Genomic DNA, 24,599 nt, shown 5'->3' with positions numbered 1-24,599 from the left:
TCTGTCTGTCTTTCTGTCTGTCCTGGAAATCCCGCGTCTCTGATTGGTCGAGGCCGCCTGGGCCTCGACCAATCAGCGACGGGCACAGTATCGACGTAGAAATCCTGCGTCTCTGATTGGTCGAGGCCGCCAGGCCTTGACCAATCAGCGACGGGCACAGTATCGACGTAGATGTCATAATGGTTGCCATGGCGACGATGATGTCATAAAGGTTGCCTCGACCAATCAGCGACGGGCACAGTCTGCCGCGAATTCTGGAATCATTATTGTCCATACACTACGGGGACATGCATATTCTAGAATACCCGATGCGTTAGAATCGGGCCACAATCTAGTCTATATATATCGGTAGATAGGTATCATAGATAAATACGATAGATGGATCCATAGATAGATATGATAGACAGATAGATACGATCAATAGATAGATACGATAGATATCTATCGTATCTATCTATCTATTGTATCTATCTATCTATCTATCTATCTATCTATCTATCTAGCTGTGTGTGTATATAATTCAATGGAGTATGTAAATGAAGAGGTTGGACAAGAAATGACATCACCATTCTTTTTTCTTGTATATCTTTATTGAGCTTACAAAAACACACACAAATCCGCATGAAAAAAACGCATCAAAAATGCGTCAAAAAACGCAGGTGACCTGCCAGGGACCTTAGGTGCAGATTTCGTGCAGATTTTACCTGCGTCAAATCCTGATGCAATCCTGAACGTGGACACATACCCTGAAATGTCACAAATTCTGAGTAAAACATTGCAGATGTAGATACAAAGTTTTCCAACATTATTTACAACTTTGCAAAAAAAAAAAATGTATAAAGTTGCAATTGATTAATTAGCCCAAAACAGCTGGAAATCCCAAATCTTGTCCATGATGACGAGCGCGAAAAAAAGGAAAAGCAAATTAAATAGACTTTAAAAAAAGGAGTAAATTAAAAAGAATAAAAACAGTCACAAATGCAATAATGAATCTCGCTCAAAGTGTATAAAAGAAAGTGTTGGAACTTCTCCTCGCCCATTTATATATGAGGAAGTGATCGCCCCCGGCAACAGATGACAGCGCTCCTGGGTGGGCAGCCATTGGGGAAACAGGCCTGGAGCCGCCTCTGATGGGAGTTTTCCTCTTCACTCACTTCCTCTGATGGTTCTCACCGCCACCTGACTCTGATGATGTAATCAGGCTTTACAGGAAGGAGTGTGAACAGAGCTGGGGGTCTGGGAGGAGGTGAGAGACCCTGCAGGGGCTCAGGGGGGAGTGTGAGCAGAGCTGGGGGTCTGGGAGGAGGTGAGAGACCCTACAGGGGGGAGGGTGAGCAGAGCTGGGGGTCTGGGAGGAGGTGAGGGACCCTGCAGGGGGGAGGGTGAGCAGAGCTGGGGGTCTGGGAGGAGGTGAGGGACCCTGCAGGGGGGAGGGTGAGCAGAGCTGGGGGTCTGGGAGGAGGTGAGAGACCCTGCAGGGGCTCAGGGGGAGTGTGAGCAGAGCTGGGGGTCTGGGAGGAGGTGAGGGACCCTGCAGGGGGGAGGGTGAGCAGAGCTGGGGGTCTGGGAGGAGGTGAGGGACCCTGCAGGGGCTCAGGGGGGGGAGTGTGAGCAGGGCTGGGGGTCTGGGAGGAGGTGAGAGACCCTGCAGGGGCTCGGGGGGGGAGTGTGAGCAGAGCTGGGGGTCTGGGAGGAGGTGAGAGACCCTGCAGGGGCTCAGTGGGGAGTGTGAGCAGAGCTGGGGGTCTGGGAGGAGGTGAGAGACCCTGCAGGGGCTCAGTGGGGAGTGTGAGCAGGCTGGGGGTCTGGGAGGAGGTGAGAGACCCTGCAGGGGCTCAGTGGGGAGTGTGAGCAGAGCTGGGGGTCTGGGAGGAGGTGAGAGACCCTGCAGGGGCTCAGTGGGGAGTGTGAGCAGGCTGGGGGTCTGGGAGGAGGTGAGAGACCCTGCAGGGGCTCAGGGGGAGTGTGAGCAGAGCTGGGGGTCTGGGAGGAGGTGAGAGACCCTGCAGGGGCTCAGGGGGGAGTGTGAGCAGGCTGGGGGTCTGGGAGGAGGTGAGAGACCCTGCAGTGGCTCAGTGGGGAGTGTGAGCAGGCTGGGGGTCTGGGAGGAGGTGAGAGACCCTGCAGGGGCTCAGTGGGGAGTGTGAGCAGGCTGGGGGTCTGGGAGGAGGTGAGAGACCCTGCAGGGGCTCAGGGGGGAGTGTGAGCAGAGCTGGGGGTCTGGGAGGAGGTGAGAGACCCTGCAGGGGCTCAGGGGGGAGTGTGAGCAGGCTGGGGGTCTGGGAGGAGGTGAGAGACCCTACAGGGGGGAGGGTGAGCAGAGCTGGGGGTCTGGGAGGAGGTGAGGGACCCTGCAGGGGGGAGGGTGAGCAGAGCTGGGGGTCTGGGAGGAGGTGAGGGACCCTGCAGGGGCTCAGGGGGGGGAGTGTGAGCAGGGCTGGGGGTCTGGGAGGAGGTGAGAGACCCTGCAGGGGCTCGGGGGGGGAGTGTGAGCAGAGCTGGGGGTCTGGGAGGAGGTGAGAGACCCTGCAGGGGCTCAGTGGGGAGTGTGAGCAGGCTGGGGGTCTGGGAGGAGGTGAGAGACCCTGCAGGGGCTCAGTGGGGAGTGTGAGCAGAGCTGGGGGTCTGGGAGGAGGTGAGAGACCCTGCAGGGGCTCAGTGGGGAGTGTGAGCAGGCTGGGGGTCTGGGAGGAGGTGAGAGACCCTGCAGGGGCTCAGGGGGAGTGTGAGCAGAGCTGGGGGTCTGGGAGGAGGTGAGGGACCCTGCAGGGGGGAGGGTGAGCAGAGCTGGGGGTCTGGGAGGAGGTGAGGGACCCTGCAGGGGCTCAGGGGGGGGAGTGTGAGCAGGGCTGGGGGTCTGGGAGGAGGTGAGAGACCCTGCAGGGGCTCGGGGGGGGAGTGTGAGCAGAGCTGGGGGTCTGGGAGGAGGTGAGAGACCCTGCAGGGGCTCAGTGGGGAGTGTGAGCAGAGCTGGGGGTCTGGGAGGAGGTGAGAGACCCTGCAGGGGCTCAGTGGGGAGTGTGAGCAGGCTGGGGGTCTGGGAGGAGGTGAGAGACCCTGCAGGGGCTCAGTGGGGAGTGTGAGCAGAGCTGGGGGTCTGGGAGGAGGTGAGAGACCCTGCAGGGGCTCAGTGGGGAGTGTGAGCAGGCTGGGGGTCTGGGAGGAGGTGAGAGACCCTGCAGGGGCTCAGGGGGAGTGTGAGCAGAGCTGGGGGTCTGGGAGGAGGTGAGAGACCCTGCAGGGGCTCAGGGGGGAGTGTGAGCAGGCTGGGGGTCTGGGAGGAGGTGAGAGACCCTGCAGTGGCTCAGGGGGGGAGTGTGAGCAGAGCTGGGGGTCTGGGAGGAGGTGAGAGACCCTGCAGGGGCTCAGGGGGGAGTGTGAGCAGGCTGGGGGTCTGGGAGGAGGTGAGAGACCCTGCAGGGGCTCAGGGGGGAGTGTGAGCAGAGCTGGGGGTCTGGGAGGAGGTGAGAGACCCTGCAGGGGCTCAGGGGGGAGTGTGAGCAGAGCTGGGGGTCTGGGAGGAGGTGAGAGACCCTGCAGGGGCTCAGGGGGGAGTGTGAGCAGAGCTGGGGGTCTGGGAGGAGGTGAGAGACCCTGCAGGGGCTCAGGGGGGAGTATGAGCAGAGCTGGGGGTCTGGGAGGAGGTGAGAGACCCTGCAGGGGCTCAGTGGGGAGTGTGAGCAGGCTGGGGGTCTGGGAGGAGGTGAGAGACCCTGCAGGGGCTCAGGGGGGAGTGTGAGCAGGCTGGGGGTCTGGGAGGAGGTGAGAGACCCTGCAGGGGCTCAGGGGGGAGTGTGAGCAGAGCTGGGGGTCTGGGAGGAGGTGAGAGACCCTGCAGGGGCTCAGGGGGGAGTGTGAGCAGAGCTGGGGGTCTGGGAGGAGGTGAGAGACCCTGCAGGGGCTCAGGGGGGAGTGTGAGCAGGCTGGGGGTCTGGGAGGAGGTGAGAGACCCTGCAGTGGCTCAGGGGGGGAGTGTGAGCAGAGCTGGGGGTCTGGGAGGAGGTGAGAGACCCTGCAGGGGCTCAGGGGGGAGTGTGAGCAGGCTGGGGGTCTGGGAGGAGGTGAGAGACCCTGCAGGGGCTCAGGGGGGAGTGTGAGCAGGCTGGGGGTCTGGGAGGAGGTGAGAGACCCTGCAGGGGCTCAGGGGGGAGTGTGAGCAGGCTGGGGGTCTGGGAGGAGGTGAGAGACCCTGCAGGGGCTCAGGGGGGAGTGTGAGCAGGCTGGGGGTCTGGGAGGAGGTGAGAGACCCTGCAGGGGCTCAGGGGGGAGTGTGAGCAGAGCTGGGGGTCTGGGAGGAGGTGAGAGACCCTGCAGGGGCTCAGGGGGGAGTGTGAGCAGAGCTGGGGGTCTGGGAGGAGGTGAGAGACCCTGCAGGGGCTCAGGGGGGAGTGTGAGCAGAGCTGGGGGTCTGGGAGGAGGTGAGAGACCCTGCAGGGGCTCAGGGGGGAGTATGAGCAGAGCTGGGGGTCTGGGAGGAGGTGAGAGACCCTGCAGGGGCTCAGGGGGGAGTGTGAGCAGGCTGGGGGTCTGGGAGGAGGTGAGAGACCCTGCAGGGGCTCAGGGGGGAGTGTGAGCAGGCTGGGGGTCTGGGAGGAGGTGAGAGACCCTGCAGGGGCTCAGGGGGGAGTGTGAGCAGAGCTGGGGGTCTGGGAGGAGGTGAGAGACCCTGCAGGGGCTCAGGGGGGAGTGTGAGCAGAGCTGGGGGTCTGGGAGGAGGTGAGAGACCCTGCAGGGGCTCAGGGGGGAGTGTGAGCAGAGCAGGGGGTCTGGGAGGAGGTGAGAGACCCTGCAGGGGCTCGGGGGGGGGGGGGGGGGGGGGAGTGTGAGCAGGGCTGTGACCATTTCTGGGCTGGGGCTGTAGGACAGAAAAGTTGTGGTAAGAACAGACAGTCCTGTAATGTGCCCACAGGGGGCTCGTGCTTATAAGGGTGCAGGCGTTCCGCTCACTATATGGCGGGCAGTGATGCCACCGTACATCGGATATTTATCCATTTAATAGACAGAGCCACACCCAGATAGTTGTTGGCGCTTCTGTCACAAGATTCTTGTGGAAATCAAGTATAATCGTTTATTTAGGAGTTCCAGGATAAAACAATGCGTTTCCACTCCAACATCCCGGAGTCTTCTTCAAGTTAGTTAAAAAATAAGTCTATCATATATATTTATCCATTAATTACTCCCAGGGTGGAGGATGAGCACTATGGACGCCATCCCGGAAGGAGTCCTGCTAGAAATCCTGTCTGTCGTCCCTGCGCCCGATGTGATCCGTCGCTGCCGCCCGGTCTGCGCCCTGTGGAGAGACATTATAGACTCGCCCGCTCTATGGAAGACGAAGTGTCAGCGGGACGGGTTTGTATCAAGTCGCTGCAACCGTAACCCGCCGGACTGGAAGATGTTCTACTTTCTACATCTGTGGAAGAAGAACTTACTAAAGAACCCGATGGCTGAAGGTCAGATGGATATATAGGGAGGGGGCTGGCTGCAGGTCAGATGGATATACAGGGTGGGGAGGGGCTGTCTGCAGGTCAAATGGATATATAGAGTGGGGAGGGGGCTGTCTGAAGGTTAAATGGATAAATAGCGTGGGGAGGGGGCTGGCTGCAGGTCAGATGATCTGTAGCGTGGGAAGGGGGCTGTCTGCAGGTCAGATGGATATATAGAGTGGGGAGGGGGCTGTCTGCAGTTTAAATGGATATATAGCATGGGGAGGGGTCTGACTGCCGGTCAGATGGATGTGCAGCGTGGGGAGGGGGCTGGCTGCAGGTTAGATATATAGCGTGAGGAGGGGGCTGGCTGCAGGTCAGATGAATCTATAGTGTGGGAAGGGGGTTGGCTGTATTCAGCATCGGGATGTTTTATGCGCCACAAACCTCTTCTTGATACTTAAAGATGTCACATCCCAGCACAGGCTACACCAGACAGGATCCAAATTCATTTTAGGGTCAGATTTAGTTTTGGGGTTCTGGGCTTGGGTCTAAATTTTTTTAAATTTTTTCTTATTTTAAACTGGGCCATTCCAGTAGCAGAAGTGTTGTGTGCAGCACTGTATTGCGGGTTATTGGTTTCTGCATTATATGGTACGTGATGGAACAGCCATTTTTACTACTAACTTACCGAGCCTATTAGCCTTTAGCTGTGGTCCTGCGTGCATCGCTCGCATAACGTGGCCATATTGTGCTGAATGGGCTGTTCCCAATACCGTTAGTTATTCCCCTATCAGTAGGATGCTGTGCCCGGCAGCACCTTAAACTGAGGCTGAGCATATATGGCAGTCAAACAATAGCAAATACCGCCATACAGTGCCCCATTAGCCCAAATAATACTGCTATAGAGCATCCAGAAAATACCATGGCACAGGAGCCAAATATGAGCAAACTGACAGAACCGTGCCCAAATAATGCCGCTATGCGTTGTCCAATATTGCCATACAGTGCAAGTGGCATTTTTCCTAAAACCGCCGAGTTTCTGGGAAAGGAGGGCGACAACCAATATGGCCGCCATTACAGGTTACTGCAGCCTCCACCGTTCTATATATCCCATCCATCCTCTGCCCCAGTTAACATATTATCCATACAGAGGTTGGGTAATTCCCGGGTGACCATTGTGTGGGAGTGGCGGCCACGCAAGATCTTCCTAGAAGCGGTCATTAGTCACTCAGTGAAACCAAAAAAATCACAAAAGGAGACTACCCGGAGCTTTCACTCTTATGGCTCACAGGACTGATGGAAGTGGATGGTGCCGTCCTGACGCCGCCGTCTTTCCCGCTCCCTCCTGACGCCGCCGTCTTTCCCGCTCCCTCCTGACGCCGCCGTCTTTCCCGCTCCCTCCTGACGCCGCCGTCTTTCCCGCTCCCTCCTGACGCCGCCGTCTTTCCCGCTCCCTCCTGACGCCGCCGTCTTTCCCGCTCCCTCCTGACGCCGCCGTCTTTCCCGCTCCCTCCTGACGCCGCCGTCTTTCCCGCTCCCTCCTGACGCCGCCGTCTTTCCCGCTCCCTCCTGACGCCGCCGTCTTTCCCGCTCCCTCCTGACGCCGCCGTCTTTCCCGCTCCCTCCTGACGCCGCCGTCTTTCCCGCTCCCTCCTGACGCCGCCGTCTTTCCCGCTCCCTCCTGACGCCGCCGTCTTTCCCGCTCCCTCCTGACGCCGCCGTCTTTCCCGCTCCCTCCTGACGCCGCCGTCTTTCCCGCTCCCTCCTGACGCCGCCGTCTTTCCCGCTCCCTCCTGACGCCGCCGTCTTTCCCGCTCCCTCCTGACGCCGCCGTCTTTCCCGCTCCCTCCTGACGCCGCCGTCTTTCCCGCTCCCTCCTGACGCCGCCGTCTTTCCCGCTCCCTCCTGACGCCGCCGTCTTTCCCGCTCCCTCCTGACGCCGCCGTCTTTCCCGCTCCCTCCTGACGCCGCCGTCTTTCCCGCTCCCTCCTGACGCCGCCGTCTTTCCCGCTCCCTCCTGACGCCGCCGTCTTTCCCGCTCCCTCCTGACGCCGCCGTCTTTCCCGCTCCCTCCTGACGCCGCCGTCTTTCCCGCTCCCTCCTGACGCCGCCGTCTTTCCCGCTCCCTCCTGACGCCGCCGTCTTTCCCGCTCCCTCCTGACGCCGCCGTCTTTCCCGCTCCCTCCTGACGCCGCCGTCTTTCCCGCTCCCTCCTGACGCCGCCGTCTTTCCCGCTCCCTCCTGACGCCGCCGTCTTTCCCGCTCCCTCCTGACGCCGCCGTCTTTCCCGCTCCCTCCTGACGCCGCCGTCTTTCCCGCTCCCTCCTGACGCCGCCGTCTTTCCCGCTCCCTCCTGACGCCGCCGTCTTTCCCGCTCCCTCCTGACGCCGCCGTCTTTCCCGCTCCCTCCTGACGCCGCCGTCTTTCCCGCTCCCTCCTGACGCCGCCGTCTTCTATACTTTGTTTCTTATCAGAAAACTTCAAGCACTGGAAAAAAGATAAAGATGGGGGAGACCGATGGAAGGTGGAGTTGCTACCTGGGACCCACGGCCGGCTGCTGCCAGATGATAAAGTGACCAAGTATTTTGTCTCCTCTTATGGGTATGTTTATAGGGCCACATCCTCCCGCGGCTCCACCCATCCCTGCAAGCTGCGCTCTTATCCTGCCTCCTCCAAGAACTTTAGGAGTTTTTTTGGGGGTGATTGGCAGGATGAGTTGTAGTAGTTTTGTACGACTCCTTTCATTTTTAGGTATAATGTACTGAAAAACGGGGACAAAAATCCTAAGGCCGGGGTCACACTAGCGTATGGCATGTGATGTGAGAGCATCGGATGCGATATGCTAATGACCCTCGGCTCCTGCTCTGCTGCAAGCGGGAGCCAAGTGTCATGCGTCTGTGCTCCAAGCCTCTCGCAGACAGCGGATCGGAGCACAGATGCGGAGGAGGCGGAGAAACTAATATCTCCATCTCCTCCATTGCCGGGGTCAGCGATGATATCCGAGTGATGTTCTCTGTCTCATGTCTCACTCGCCCCCATAGGCTTATATGGGTGCGAGCGAGCAGAGACTCGGCCGAGTGTCGGTGACAATCGCAGCATGCAGCCATTTCACTCGCACACTGAAAATGGCCGAGGAAAAAATGGTGATGGGAGCTGCCCCATAGAGGAATACTGATCCGACTGCTATGCAGTTTTTTTTTTTTATCGCATATCACTCATCCGTATTGCGCTGTAGTGTGACTCCGGCCTTAGTGTGATTAAAATGGTTAAGAAAGACATTTTTTTTCTTTGCAATTCTGCCATTATTTTGGGGATTTTCGTTTTTCAACTGTTTATTGTGCAGGAAAGACCTGCCTTCTCCTGGTCGGTGCGATTACAGCAATTCCAAACATAAGATATCATTTTTATATACAGTATAATATAATTTTACAGGTTAAGAAAAAAAACAACAGAACTTGACTTAAAAATGTATTGCATTTTTTTTTTTTTTTGGTGGGGGGGTGGTAGGTGTTTACTTTAAGGGTTAAAAAACCTTAGATTTCTATCTGCCTTTTACTTTTTACATTTTCCTTTTTTTTTTAATATTGGTTTTAAACTCTTTTTAATATACACTGCTCGAAAAATTAACGGGCACACTTAAACAACAGAATATAACTCCAAGTAAGGCTACTTTCACACATCAGGTTTTTTGCAATCGTCGTTTTCCGGATCCGGCAACTTCCGGCTCCCATAGGCTTCCATTCTAGCAAACAGCTGGAAGCGCCGGATCCGGCGCTTCTGGCTTTTTTGCCGGAGACAAAAAACGTTGCTGTGGACGTTTTTTCCAGAAACCGGAAACAGCAGATTTGCCGGATCTGGCAAAAACCGGACGAAACACAATGTCATCCAGCGCAATCCGGCACTAATACAAGTCTATGGGGAAAAAAACAGATCCGGGGGCAACATTCGCCAGATCCTGTCTTTTGAAATTTAGCCGGATTGAGCCTGACAGCGAATAAAGCCTGATGTGTGAACATAGCCTTAATTAAACTTCTGTGAAATCAAACTGTCCACTTAGAAACAACACTGTTTGACAATCAATTTCACATGCTGTTGTGCAAATGGAATAGACAACATTTGGAAATTATTGGCAATTATCAAGACACCCTCGATAAAAGGAGTGGTTCTGCAGGTGGGACCACAGACCACATCTCAATACCAATGCTTTCTGGCTGATGTTTTGGTCACTTTTGAATGTTGGTGCTTTCACACTCGTGGTAGCATGAGACGGACTCTACAACCCACACAAGTGGCTCAGGAGTCTGGAGACGCCGTGGAGAGTGATCTGCTGCCTGCAACATCCTTCAGCATGACCGGTTTGGCAGTGGGTCAGTAATGGTGTGGGGTGGCATTTCTTTGGAGGGCCGCACAGCCCTCCATGTGCTCGCCAGAGGTAGCCTGACTGCCATTAGGTACCGAGATGAGATCCTCAGACCCCTTGTGAGACCATATGCTGATACGGTTGGCCATGGGTTCAATGACCAGACCTCATGTGGCTGGAGTGTGTCAGCAGTTCCTGCAAGATGAAGGCATTGATGCTATGGACTGGCCCGCCTGTTCCCCAGACCTGAATCCGATTGAACACATCTAGGACATCATGTCTCGCACCATCCACCAAAGTCACTTTGCACCACAGACTGTCCAGGAGTTGGCAGATGCTTTAATCCAGGTCTGGGAGGAGATCCCTCAGGAGACCATCCGCCTCCTCATCAGGAGCATGCGCAGGCGTTGTAGGGAGGTCATACAGGCACTTAGAGGCCACACACACTACTGAGCATCGTTTCCTAGTCTTGAGGCATTTTCACCGAAGTTGGATCAGCCTGTAACTTCATTTTCCACTTTGATTTTGAGTATCATTCCAACTCCAGACCTCCGTGGGATATTAGTTGTGATTTACGTTGATCATTTTTAGGTTTTATTGTTCTCAACACATTCCACCATGTAATTAACAAAGAGTTACACCTGGAATATTTAATTCAGTGATATCTAGGATGTGGGATTTTAGTGTTCCCTTTATTTTTTTTGAGCAGTGTAGTTTTATTCCATTTTATTAGATTTTTTTTTTTAGGCCTACAGAGGGGACGTAAACCTCCGATCGTTTTTACTCTGTATTGCTTTACGATATAGTAAAGTTATCGATCTCCGATGAAGCCAAGCCACAGGCTCAGCTTCATAGGAAGCACGAAGATGATGGCAGCAAAGTGAACCCTCGGTTAGCCCCCAGCTGCCATGGCAACCCACCGGTTCCTCACGATCTCTGGAGCGATTACACGTGCAGTTCTCTTTATTTTGCGCTGTCGGTAATTGTCGTGGTTTCGAGCGGATTTACAAATTCCTGAGGCCGGACAGTGGTCGCCGCCATGTGAGAGCAGCTGCGTACTCGGTCACCCAGGCTTCCTGGCAATATGTTCTCACTTCTTGCTCCTCCTCTTTGTCAATTTCCCATTGGCCCCTCCTATTATTATTATTATTTCCAGAATATGTTTGAAGTCGCAGACCATCGATCTGAAGAAGGAAGGCTATCCCGCGGAGTTCATGGACGTCGTCCAGCCCAGTATAATCGTCAGGGACTGGTACGTGGTCGTTTTTTATTTTTCATCTATTTTTAAGGAATCTGTTTTCTGGGAAAGCTGGGTGATGACTGATACGGCCGCCATGACAGCACTGTAATGAATGCCTCTTGCCCCGTCACCGCAGGTACGCCGCCAGACACGACTGCGGCTGCCGGTACCAGATTCTTGTCCAACTTCTGTCACAAGACAAGACGGTGATGGAGGAGTTTCGGCCGGAGCCGGTGACTATAGAGCAATGGAGTAACGCGGAGTGGGCCCAGGTAGCTATCTGATGTCTTCAGTCACCGGGGAGCAGTGACCCATAGCAACCAATCAGATTGCTGCTCTTATTCTCCAAACTGTCTCTGAGAAATGAGAGCTGGAATCTGATTGGTTGTGATGAATCCCCCCTCGTTGGGCCCGGGCCGCTGATAAAGGACGGGGTGTAAGGACTAATGGGATATGTATGGAACATTGGGATATTACAGCTTTTCTCCTCTCCTTACAGATTGAATACACCTTCAGTAATTACGGGCCTGGGGTTCGTTACATATATTTCCAACATGGTGGACAAGACACCCAGTTTTGGGCGGGCTGGTATGGTATTAGGGTGACGAACAGCAGTGTGACCATCGATCCTGGAAATTTCAGCGCATGACGACTGGAAGCTTCACGTTCATCTGGTCCTACAGTCGAAACACGAGTCATCTTACCAGGGATCGCCCGATACAACTGCACCAAATCCTGACCGGGACCATAACCCTCAAGACTACCATTTACTGGGCAGCTCAATGCAATCTGTTGTCCTCTATCACCCACAGGCATAGAGAGACAGGAAGTCTCATCCTCCCCGACCCCATGATCTTTACTCTCGTAAGCCTTTTGGACCTCACATACTTAAAGGGAACCTGCAAGTAGAATCAACCTTCCTAAGCCGTCGGTATGGGCATGTCGGTTATAGGAAGCTGAATAAACCGATACCTTGATATCTGCGATCCGATGTCTTATTCCAGAGAAAGCCACGCTTTTCTTAATTTGTAAATGAGCTGTTAAGATCTATGGGTGGGACACAGATCTCCCTGAGCTTATTGTAACTGAAACGGGCGTTACCAGTGTGAAACATGTATATCCAGAGAGCAGACAATCCGTTATTACATGTCTCACATTGGGGACGCCCCCTTTCATATAACATCAGCTCTGGACGTGGAGATCTGTGTCCCGCCCATAGATCTTAACATATTATGTACATATTAAGAAATAACACTTATTTCTCTGGATTAAGACATCGGATCGCAGATATCAAAATGTCATTTTATTCAGCTTCTTATGACCTACAGACGGCTGAGGAGGAGCTGAACCTACTGACAGGTGTCCTATGAGTATTGAAGCCAATTTCTGCTCATAGGTGCATGCAGATCGCCCACATACATGTCGATCAGTGCTTCCTTAATGGCCTCTTTATTTTAGAGTGGCCGACAGAAACTGTATGGGACCAAACAAATTGAGCATCTGCAGCACATCCTCCATGAACATAGGGCAATGTGCTATGTAAGCAATGCCAATTAATATGACTATAACTGGGCCTTTACTAATCTTAGCTGCTCCTCTTATAACACTTCTGCACCCTAATAAGTTCCTGGCTTAAAGGGGACTTGTCACCAGGTCAAAAGTGGCCAGTTTTACCTTGATTTCCTCTATTACAGTTAATTTATTATTTTGTTCTTTACAAGTAGGCGGAGCTAAAAGGGTAATTTTTACAGACACGCCCCCGAGGAACCATAGAAATGAGCACCAGATAAAAATGCCTGTATCTCTGCAACTGTATGGCAACTATTTTTTTTTTTTTTTAAAAAGCATAGTATGCTGAGAAGTAGTGGGAATCAAAGTAAAACTGGCCTCTTGACCTGGAGACGGGTACTTCTTTAGATCTGCTGTCCCTTTAAAACTGCAGCTATGGAAACGATATTTATTATGGTGATATATATGGCCACGATGTATTATATTACTGACAATCTTATTGTTTTTTGAAGATTCCTGTCTATCAATTTGGAAAATATTCTATTACTTGTAAACTGGGCAGTGCCCCGTACAGCTGCCGGGATGGCCGCCATTAAACATGATATACGACCCGAGCTGTTCTTGCCCGGATTGATTGCCCGCTCAGCGCTGGGGCATTATTCACCGCCCATGAGTTCCTATGGCCTCCGTCACCGCCATCTTGGTACTCCCAAAGAGCCAAGACAGATTTTCACAATATACCGAGACTATAGAATATGCCGCTGTATACTCGTGATACAGTACAAGTGCCTAATCGCAAGGTTAATGATCAGCATATTTGGGATCTCCGTGTCAGATCTATAAGCTGTAACCTGCTGGGTAAAAACCGGACTGAAAGCAATAAAAAAAACTTTGCTGTTTTTTGGTCACTGAACTTTCTGATTAAAAAAACAAAAATATGGACCAGTAAATGTAACCAATAAAAATCACTGCAAAAAAAACCAAGTATACAGACAGAAAAATAAAGTGGTAAAGTTCTAGGAAGATGGTGGCACTTTTTTTTTCTTCCAAACTTCAGAAGTGTTTTCTTTTTTTTAAGCCAATGATATAACAAAAAAAAAACTAAAGTTTTTCCTTTTCCTCATGTTATGGTCCCAAAAAGTTCTGCGCTGTGATTTTACTTCCCATTGTCTCCCCTCGGACAGTGAAGACTGGAGTCTGAGGAGGGTCTCGCACATTGCAGGAGTGTAAGATCCGGAGCGCAGGCTGGGGTGGAAGAGAGGACCCGGTACTGGGCGACGCCGTGAGCAAAGACCAATGTGTGCGAGACTGATAGGTAGGAGGCCGTGGCGGAGCGAGCGGAATATCCTGACCAATCACTGATCGGGAAAAAAGGAACCAAATTCACATGGAGAAAAACAACTGAAAATACAGAAGGATAAGTTCATATCTCACCTGGTCCCGAATGTAATCATTAATGTACAGAATATATATGTACACAGCGAGCACAGCTCTGGAGTATAATACAGGCTGTAACTCGGGATCAGTAATGTAATGTATGTACACAGTGACTGCACCAGCAGAATAGTGAGTGCAGCTCTGGAGTATAATACAGGCTGTAACTCGGGATCAGTAATGTAATGTATGTACACAGTGACTGCGCCGGCAGAATAGTGAGTGCAGCTCTGGAGTATAATACAGGAGGTAACTCAGGATCAGTAGTGTAATGTATGTACACAATGACTGCACCAGCAGAATAGTGAGTGCAGCTCAGAGGTATAATACAGGATGTAACTCAGGGTCAGTAATGTATGTACACAGTGACTGCACCAGCAGAATAGTGAGTGCAGCTCTGGAGTATAATACAGGATGTAACTGGATCAGTAATGTAATCTATGTACACAGTGACTGCACCAGCAGAATAGTGAGAGCAGCTCTGGAATATAATACAGGATGTAACTGAGGATCAGTAATGCAATGTATGTACACAGTGACTGCACCAGCAGAATAGTGAGCGCAGCTCTGGAGTATAATACAGGATGTAACTCGGGATCAGTAATGTAATGTATGTACACAGTGACTGCACCAGCAGAATAGCGAGTGCAGCTCCGGAGTATAATACAGGATGTAACTCAGGATCAGTAATGTAATGTATGTACACAGTGACTGCACCAGCAGAATAGTGAGTGCAGCTCTGGAGTATAATACAGGATGTAACTCAGGATCAGTAATGTAATGTATGTACACAGTGACTGCACCAGCAGAATAGTGAGTGCAGCTCTGGAGTATAATACAGGATGTAACTCAGGATCAGTAATGTAATGTATGTACACAGTGACTGCACCAGCAGAATAGCGAGTGCAGCTCCGGAGTATAATACAGGATGTAACTCAGGATCAGTAATGTAATGTATGTACACAGTGACTGCACCAGCAGAATAGTGAGTGCAGCTCTGGAGTATAATACAGGATGTAACTCAGGATCAGTAATGTAATGTATGTACACAGTGACTGCACCAGCAGAATAGTGAGTGCAGCTCTGGAGTATAATACAGGATGTAACTGAGGATCAGTAATGCAATGTATATACACAGTGACTGCACCAGCAGAATAGTGAGTGCAGCTCTGGAGTATAATACAGGATGTAACTCTGGATCAATAATGTAATCTATGTACACAGTGACTGCACCAGCTGAATAGTGAGTGCCGCTCTGGAATATAATACAGGATGTAACTGAGGATATGTGATGTATCCAAGTGAAAAAAAAACCAAAACAGATCTCTGGCTTAGTTGGGTTTTACCCTTGATGTTATTACGCTGTCTAGCTTGGTATGTGATTGTCCCCATCGGTGTAAAGTGTGTATTGGTCCTCAGCACTTAACAGTTCACTCTTTACTCATCCATCATAAATACAAGTCTAGAACCTAAACCAGCAATTACAGATTATTGCCCAATGAAGCTCTGGTTTAAAGATATTATACAGTTGTATAGAAAGAATACATTTCCCTATTACAAGTGGTGACCTCTTGTATACTCAGTAGTTTTCCTCATTTATTTAGCATATATAATAAGAAATATCCGTAAAATACAAAGTAACAAGGTGAAAGCTATGTACAATAAGGAGACAGAGGGAGAGAGTCTATGGTGGCCGAGTCCTGCGCGCCGATCAGCACACGTGGGCGAATTGCTGTAATATTGTCCGGCATAAGGAGGGTCGAGCGTCAGACACCGCCTGGTAAGTGACCTTTAAGTCCACAGAACTGGAAACGGAGGTAGATTTGGTCTCACTCGGATGTCAAGTGCTTTTATGGGCTCTCTCTTCTACATAAAGCTGCATCTATAAAACAAAACAAGATCCATCGTTACCGACAATGTGATGAACAAGCAAAATTACAAAAAGTGCAGTTGTATCTAGTCCCTCCATGCCACATACAGCAGCTGTGGAGCCTGTAATGCATATATCACAGCAGTGAGGGGGGGGGTTTCTCCTTCCTCTCTATAAAGAAATTATTTTAAAGACTTAATACTTTATTTTTTTCCTTTGCAATCACTTATCCACCACTAGAGGGCGCTCACTGTATAGGTCTGTATGTCACCAGCTCCCCCTAGTGGTGGCTGCTGGCACAGAACTCTCAGGATTGAGGCAGGGCAGGTGGACAACGTGCACCACGCACCTTCACCCCTAAGGAAGGTAAGGTTGGTTCTTCAGGAACTGTTTGCCCAAACTAAGATGTTACTTTCCCGTCCCATCAGTACTAATAGTGAGTGAGGGGAGAAGACAGCTCCCTGCACCCTCAGCACGGTCAAGTCTTTCCCTCCTTGCCCAAGTACAGCTCAGGATAGCAAGAAGAAGCGTTAAAGGGGTTTTCCATGACATATAAAATATATATGTATTTTTTTTTATGTGGGAAAAGGAAATAATTGCTCAGATTTACAGCATCGGCACTGTGGTGGTCCGCGGTGACTTCCTTACACCTCATCATGTGCAGTTTATCCATGTGACCGTTGGGGTCAATCAATGGCCGCCGCAGCCCAGAGCTGTACATGGCTCGCACGTCAGTGTCCTATAGTGAAGAGTTACGTCCTGTTCTTTCTATAATGCCAACACACTCCGTGGCGCTGTACGCAGACGGTCGCCATACACCGGCGTTCTCCTTTTCAGCATAGTAACATTTCTTAGCTATTGAGATGTTTTTGCGGGGTCTGCAATGTGTATGTCGTGTGTGGAGCTACTGACCTTTAATATGTCGGAGGTCATCGTCTTGAGAGGTATGAGGCGCGGCTCCTGCATGTGTACGTCTTGCTCATCAGCGAGGATCCAGGGAAAATCCTGGGGAGGAAGGAGAACATCACAAACCCTGCAGCGGATTACACAGCAGTCACGCTCCAGGCGAGAGGATCAGCGGCTCACACAGCGGTCACGCTCCAGGCGGAAGGATCGGCAGATCACACACCGGTCACGCTCCAGGCGAGAGGATCGGCGGATCACACAACGGTCACGCTCCAGGCGAGAGGATCAGCGGATCACACACCGGTCAAGCTCCAGGCGAGAGGATCGGCGGATCGCACACCGGTCACGCTCCAGGCAGGAGGATCGGCATATCACACACCGGTCACGCTCCAGGCGAGAGGATCGGCGGATCACACACCAGTCACGCTCCAAGCGAGAGGATCGGCGGATCGCACACCTGTCATGCTCCAGGCGAGAGGATCAGCGGATCACACACCTGTCACGCTCCAGGCGAGAGGATCAGCGGATCACACACCTGTCACGCTCCAGGCGAGAGGATCGGCGGATCGCACACCGGTCACGCTCCAGGCAGGAGGATCGGCATATCGCACACCGGTCACGCTCCAGGTGAGAGGATCAGCAGATCACACACCTGTCACGCTCCAGGCGAGAGGATCAGCGGATCACACACCGGTCACGCGCCATGCGAGAGGATCAGCGCATCACACACCGGTCACGCTCCAGGCGAGAGGATCAGCGGATCACACACACCGGTCACACTCCAGGCGAGAGGATCAGCAGATCACTCGCACCGGTCACACTCCAGGCAAGAGGATGAGCGGATCACACACCGGTCACGCTCCAGGCGAGAGGATCAGCGGATCACACACCGGTCACGCTTCAGGATCAGCGGATCACACACACCGGTCACGCTCCAGGCGAGAGGATCAGCGGATCACACACACCGGTCATTTTCCTGTACGCTCACTATGGGCCTGGTTACATGCCAACCCAGCAGAATTACAGGACTATAAAGTGCCAGTGTCATTTATACAGGTTATGTCGAGTGCATGATTGTCAGAAAATTACATTTCCCATTGAGGGATTCCCGGGATCCGGACCGGCGGCCGCATCAGTGATCTGTGGCTGCAGGACGGAGGCTCCGAGAACGGCCTCTGACGGCGTCCACGGTGCTCCTCGTCCAGCCGTCACCTATTCACAAGAGTAGCCACAGATAGGAGACAGTTCTCAGGGTTCCCGTCCTGGAGCCACAGATCGAGGCGGCTGCTGGATCGGGTCCTGGGAATCGATTTGCACCAACTCTAATCCTGAGGGATGAAAACTTCTGCACCGGACTCCATTCCTGCATTACCTTTATAACCTGAATCTTCTCCATGTTCCTCGTAGCAGCTTCTCTGGTGTGGACCAGTAAAGTAAATGTGCAGCCTGCAAAAGCAACAAGGTGATGAACTCGGATGAGGCCGATCTGCCACTAGATATAAGAAAGCGGAGGGACTATAATATCACACATTAACCCCTTCCTCTTGTGGCCATTTAGCACTTTTGTGCTTTTTATTTTTGTGGGAAGATCTGTAGCTTCTATCGATACGATTATCATATAATGTACGGAAAATTGGATTAAAATCCCAAGTGTCATAAAATGGTGAAAAAAAATTCAGTTTCTCCTTGGGTTTTGTTAATATGGAGTCCACTGTGCAGTAAAAATCCAGTGGTAACTAGTGATGACTGAACGTGCCGGGATAAGGTGTTATCTGAGCATGCTCGGGTGCTAACCGAGTGTCTTTGGCATGCTTGAATATTATGTTTGAGTCCCCGCAGCTGCATGTCTCAGGCTGTTGGCCTATCCCTGCCATGTGTTGTGGCTGTCGAACAGTCGCCACAGCATTGAATCTGCTTTACTGCCTCACCGTTACCAGATCAATGGCGGTCCTGGAGTTGTGACCCCCCAATCATTAAATAATGACATAGTCCAGTAGTACATCATGACTCCGTAAAATGAGAATAACCCCTGTAAGAGGCTACAAGTGACCCGGTGCTGGCTGTCGCACATCCCCGGTGATAGCAGATGGCACCGCTCTCTAGATTTACCATTACCGCCACCTAGTGGATGAGGAGTACCTGGCGGGTTGTTGTCCAGGACGGCGTCGCAGACGCTGATCTTGAGAATGAACGCCCGCAGTAACTGCTCCACGTGAGTCAGCAGCGAGTCCGAGCTTTAAGGACACAAGAACAAAGACGCCATGAATCTCCCTCACCGCAGAAGACTAATATCAGGGATACACGGCGACATCACGATCCTGCTGACACATTGTGACGAAGCATCTAACGATTCCCTAAAAAGTCGCATTGTGTCCTGCTCCAGAAGCTTCATGTATGTCACATGGTACAGTCAGGCACCAATCACATGCCATAGACTTCAATGCGACCGGTCACGCGATGCAGCCCCAACCCAAAGGCAATCTCTAAATATACAACTATATAATACAGCCATGTGAGGCCCAGAAAGCAATTCCAGTTCAGGTCATCAGAAATGCTTTTTGGCTATGGAAGTGTATTATTAATATTACAACTACTACATATAGGGATAGAATCTTGGAGATGGGAATACCCCTTTAAGTAGTTGCCCTACAAATAAAAAAATGGCTTCTGGAGTAAAGCTTTAGAGGAGACCTTGAGCACAGCCGATCGCACGCAGTAATGTGATCAGCGTGAATTACGGCCACTGCCCAGACTTCAGCGATTGCCATTCAAGCTTGATCTCACAGAGCGGCTCCGTTACCTGATGGACAACAGAGGCGGCTGCGCGATTTCAAACACGAATCTCTCCACCGGGTGGTGCTCTTTATCCAGGATCACCAGCACCACCTTCTCCACATCATTCTGCAAATGTGTAGGAAATCACGGGGTCACAAGACGGGAGAAGAAGAGCACGTAACCACAAGACAGACGGACGAGAGGAAAAGAGGAGCGCGTAACCACAGGACAGACAAGAGGAGGAGAAGAGGAGCGCGTAAACACAGGACAGATGGACGAGAGGAGAAGAGGAGCGCGTGACCACAGGACGGACGAGAGGAGGAGAAGAGCAAGTAACCACAGGACGGACGGACGATAAGAAAAGAGCATGTAACCACAGGACGGATGGACGAGAGGAAAAGAGGATGTAACCACAAGACAGACAGAAAAGAGGAGCGTGTAACCACAGACCGGACGGACGAGAGGAAAAAAGGAGCCCGTAACCACAGGACGGACGGACGAGAGGAAAAGAGGAGCGCGTAACCACAGGACGGATAGGAGATGGAGAAGAGGAGCGCATAACCACAGGACGGATGGACGAGAGGAAAAGAGGAGCACGTAACCACAGGACGGACGGATGAGAGGAGAAGAGCGCGTAACCAGAGGACGGACGGACGAGAGGAAAAGAGGAGCTCGTGACCACAGGACGGACGAGAGGAAAAGAGGAGCCCGTAACCACAAGACAGAAGGACGAGAGAAAAAGAGCACGTAACCACAGGACGGACGGACGAGAGGAAAAGAGGATGTAACTACAGGACGGATAGACGAGAAGAAAAGAGGAGCACGTAACCACAGGAAGGACGGACGAGAGGAAAAGAGGAGCGCGTAACCACAGGAAGCACGGACGAGAGGAAAAGAGGAGCGCGTAACCAGAGGAAGGACGGACGAGAGGAAAAGAGGAGCGCGTAACCACAGAAAGGACGGACGAGAGGAAAAGAGGAGCGTGTAACCACAGGAAGGACGGACGAGAGGAAAAGAGGAGCGCGTAACCACAGGACGGACAGGAGGAGGAGAAGAGCGCGTAACTACAGGACGGATAGACGAAAGGAAAAGAGGAGCGCGTAACCACAGGAAGGACGGACGAGAGGAAAAGAGGAGCGCGTAACCACAGGACGGACGGATGAGAGGAAAAGAGGAGCGCGTAACCACAGGACGGACGGACGAGAGGAAAAGAGGAGCACGTAACCACAGGACGGACGGACGAGAGGAAAAGAGGAGCACGTAACCACAGGACGGACGGGAGAAGAGCGTGTAATCACAAGACAGACGGACGGGAGGAGAAGAGCACGTAACCACAGGACGGACAGGAGGAGGAGAAGAGGAGCACGTAACCACAGGACAGACGAGAGGAGAAGAGCGCGTAACCACAGGACAGACGGGAGGAGGAGAAGAGCGCGTAACCACAGGACAGACGGGAGAAGAAGTGGTGCACGGAACCACAGACCGTCTCCGGAACCTGGAGAACGCTCGTCCTCACCTTCTCTATGAGCGGCTTCACGCAGTGCAGGGTGTCCTGGATGTAGCGGTTCAGCTCAGGGTGACAGGACATCTACAGCAGGAAAATATAACAACTGAATACATTTCATTTCCTCTTAGGCATCAGCTCTGCTTCTGGGAAGAGAAGTGCAGAAGTATAAAGCATGTGGGAGGAAGAGAGAAGCAGCTGAGGCATCTAATGAAAGAAACATGAGTGAGTGTGTGTGTGTGTGTGTGTGTGTGTGTGTGTGTGTGTGGGGGGGGGGGGGGGGGGGGGGGGCAGGACTTGAAGGTTTTCTCTATCAGTGGGGGGGGGGCAGGACTTGAAGGTTTTCTCAATCAGTGGGGGGCAGGACTCTCACTCGCTCCATTCTCAGACAGACGTTAGGACTAGTGATGAGCAAACGTGCTGGGATAAGGTGTTATCTGAGCATGCTTGGTGTGAACCGAGTGACTTTGACGTGCTCGAATAATATTTTTGAGTCCCCGCGGCTCCATGTCTCAGCTGTTTGACATCGACAACACATGCAGGGATTGTCTAACAAACAGCAAATGCCTGCATGTGTTGCTGCTGTCTAACAGCCGTGAGATATGCAGGCACAGGGACTGGCACATTTTTTGAGCACTCCAAAGTCACTCAGTTAGCACCCGAGCATGCTCAGATAACACCTAATCAGAGCATGTTCACTCATCACTAGTTATGACATATGCACTTATTTACAAGCAGTAATGTCCAAAGAAAAAGCAGTTATAATAGATGAATGTGGATAAAATCCGCGCTGCTGCGACAAATAATGGATCCAGATATAGTTATAAGGTGTTCGAGTGGTTTATTCATAAATAAATAAACCACCCGAACACCTTATAACTATATCTGGATCCATTATTTGTCGCAGCAGCGCGGATTTTATCCACATTCATCTATTATAACGTCTCTAAGAGGTCGCAGCGCCGACCTGTGGATCTGCAGCAGCTGACAAACTACACGCCTTTACTGTGTACCACCAGGTGAGCAGTTCTCTCATAATTGATTAGAAGCAATCCTGAGGATAAGACCCTATTTGCGCTTTTTTTGTCTCCTACTTTTCTATACTAGCAAAGAAAAAGCAGAGGACGCTCCTCTCCCCTTACGGCAGATCACACATCAAGTCAACTAACCAAGGATGAGCCGCGCTCTGTGCAGGGAGGATTACGACGTTTCCTGTGACCCCGGGACTTACTGGAAATCAATCTAATTAAAAGTGCAATCTATATAATGCCAGGAGGAAGGACGGGGGAGGGGAGGAAGGACGGGGAAGGGCCTAGCAGAAGATTACCAGCTGTAAGGTCAACGTCACAATGACCCCCGAGGAGCAGGTACCTGCACTGGGACATTGTACTTCTTCCTCTTCTGGAAGATCCCGATGGGATAGACTTCTCTGACGTACAGGATTAGATGGACGGCCACCTCCAGAAACTCGCACAATATGTCTGCCACCACTGAGGAGAGCAGCAATGAAAAGGTTAATATTTACCGTTAGACCCAGGATTTACCCCTATAACCCCCACCCAGAGTCCTTTATATAAAGTCCATAATTCTCCATCAAACTCCGCCGCACCCAAAAGCCCCACACACACTGGCCGGTGACTACGTCATGCAGGCTATATCCCCCAAGATGGAGGGACCCTCATTGTAAATGCGCCCCTGTACCTTGTGTCTCCCCCACATTGTAGATTGTCGGCTCTCACAGGCGTCGTTATCTGGGATTTAATCATTGTATTATCTGAAACTTTGCTACTTATGACCGTTGTGTATGAACTGCTGAACTGTAAAGCGCTGCGGCTGATCGCTCCTGCTGATAATGACCTCACACGTGGACATGAGACATCATCTGAAGACTGCACCCTGCACAGTGAGGGTACGAGCTCACCATCCAGAGGTCCTGCGGGTTGGACGCTGCGTACTTCTGCAGCATCAAACCCGCAGTGGCCGGATGTTACAGCATAGTGGATGGGATTTCGCGGACACCCATGGAGACGGACATGTGGCGCGTCTTTCCAGACTGCAGCATGTTTATTTCTCTTGTGGAGACGCAATCATCTGAAAGATAAATGTGACCCACACAATGTATTGGACGCGGTGATTCCAGCACAGACAGCCCCCTCGCGTCCAGCACAGACAGCCCCCTCGGGTCCGGCACAGACAGCCCCCTCGGGTCCGGCACAGACAGCCCCCTCGGGTCCGGCACAGACAGCCCCCTCGCGTCCGGCACAGACAGCCCCCTCGCGTCCGGCACAGACAGCCCCCTCGGGTCCGGCACAGACAGCCCTCTCGCGTCCGGCACAGACCGCCCCCCCTCGCGTCCGGCACAGACCGCCCCCTCGCGTCCGGCACAGACCGCCCCCTCGCGTCCGGCACAGACCGCCCCCTCGCGTCCGGCACAGACCGCCCCCTCGCGTCCGGCACAGACCGCCCCCTCGCGTCCGGCACAGACCGCCCCCTCGCGTCCGGCACAGACCGCCCCCTCGCGTCCGGCACAGACCGCCCCCTCGCGTCCGGCACAGACCGCCCCCTCGCGTCCGGCACAGACCGCCCCCTCGCGTCCGGCACAGACCGCCCCCTCGCGTCCGGCACAGACCGCCCCCCCTCGCAGACCGCCCCCTCGCGTCCGGCACAGACCGCCCCCCCTCGCAGACCGCCCCCTCGCGTCCGGCACAGACCGCCCCCTCGCAGACCGCCCTCTCGCGTCCAGCACAGACCGCCCCCCCCTCGCATCCGGCACAGACAGCCCCCTCGCGTCCGGCACAGACAGCCCCCTCGCGTCCGGCACAGACAGCCCCCTCGCGTCCGGCACAGACAGCCCCCTCGGGTCCAGCACAGACAGCCCCCTCGGGTCCAGCACAGACAGCCCCCTCGCGTCCGGCACAGACCGCCCCCCCGCGTCCAGCAGACCGTCCTCACCCTGCCCGAAGTTCAGGTCCTGCCGTGTGATCGTCGTCATGGTTCCATCTATGAAATAAAAGTACAGACACAAGTTACAGGAGGACACACTGCGGTCACTGACTGGAGACCACTGCCTGCCACAATGGAGTCGCCTGTGTGTAGTATCCGCACTGCTCATCAGGTGGCAGCACTGCTCTTATTCTTCCCATGTGTTTTCCTGGGTATAAAAGCAGGAGGGACACTAATGGCAGAGAGTACGGGGCACAGACACGACTCTCCCCAGTGCGCCCCCCGTATACGGACCTGAGCGACCCTGACACCGGCTGCGACCACCGCCTTCGCCAAATCTACGGAGCCCGGTCGCACCAGTGATGGCGTCACGACACAAGCCCCGCCCCCATCACGCCTTAGTCTCGCCTCCTTCTCCCAGGCTCCCACAGGTCCTAGCGCCGCCGGAGAAATGGAGCCGTTTGCCACTGCTGATGGATGTGTGCGTCTGGGACCTGTAGTCCTCCTGTGGATCCGCACTGGGTGTGAATATGCTGTATTATACATAATGATGCTATATTAAGATGTAGAATGAACAGGTACATCTGAGCCAAGTGTGTGATACATGACCAGAATATACAGGTGTATCTAAG

At 52.8% G+C, this 24,599-nt stretch overlaps 3 protein-coding genes across 4 annotated transcripts in view; 2 read left to right on the top strand and 1 right to left on the bottom strand.

The window, feature by feature from the left end:
* Window positions 1–1,114: 1,114 nt before the first annotated feature.
* On the top strand, window positions 1,115–13,515 carry LOC143764263 (F-box only protein 6-like). The gene is made up of 6 exons (XM_077249683.1): window positions 1,115–1,246; window positions 5,184–5,450; window positions 7,901–8,027; window positions 10,943–11,038; window positions 11,163–11,298; window positions 11,526–13,515. Exons 2-6 carry the CDS (start codon window positions 5,192–5,194, stop codon window positions 11,673–11,675), a joined length of 768 nt encoding a protein of 255 aa, XP_077105798.1. The 5' UTR covers window positions 1,115–1,246; window positions 5,184–5,191; the 3' UTR covers window positions 11,676–13,515.
* Window positions 13,516–15,552: 2,037 nt separating this feature from the next.
* Window positions 15,553–24,476, bottom strand: MAD2L2 (mitotic arrest deficient 2 like 2). The gene is made up of 9 exons (XM_077249684.1): window positions 24,262–24,476; window positions 23,977–24,024; window positions 22,396–22,514; window positions 21,037–21,108; window positions 19,546–19,646; window positions 18,885–18,979; window positions 18,118–18,191; window positions 16,752–16,844; window positions 15,553–15,851 (listed from the first exon to the last, which is right to left on the bottom strand). The coding sequence occupies exons 2-9, from the start codon at window positions 24,014–24,016 to the stop codon at window positions 15,810–15,812; spliced, it is 636 nt and encodes a 211-aa protein (XP_077105799.1). The 5' UTR covers window positions 24,017–24,024; window positions 24,262–24,476; the 3' UTR covers window positions 15,553–15,809.
* The window catches only part of DRAXIN (dorsal inhibitory axon guidance protein), a 46,773-nt gene continuing 46,538 nt past the window's right edge, over window positions 24,365–24,599 (top strand). The window contains exon 1 of one of the 2 annotated variants that reach the window (XM_077249682.1): window positions 24,365–24,489. The gene's annotated coding sequence lies outside the window, so the exon portion shown is untranslated. Of the gene's footprint in view, window positions 24,546–24,599 lie in introns of both variants that reach the window. The other variant, XM_077249681.1, reaches the window with a different exon arrangement.

Source organism: Ranitomeya variabilis, chromosome 4 (genome assembly GCF_051348905.1).
Source record: "Ranitomeya variabilis isolate aRanVar5 chromosome 4, aRanVar5.hap1, whole genome shotgun sequence".
Classification (NCBI taxonomy): Eukaryota; Metazoa; Chordata; class Amphibia; order Anura; family Dendrobatidae; genus Ranitomeya; species Ranitomeya variabilis.
The sequence above is the reverse complement of the archived record's forward strand: the minus strand, read 5'-3'. Positions and strand labels throughout refer to the sequence as shown.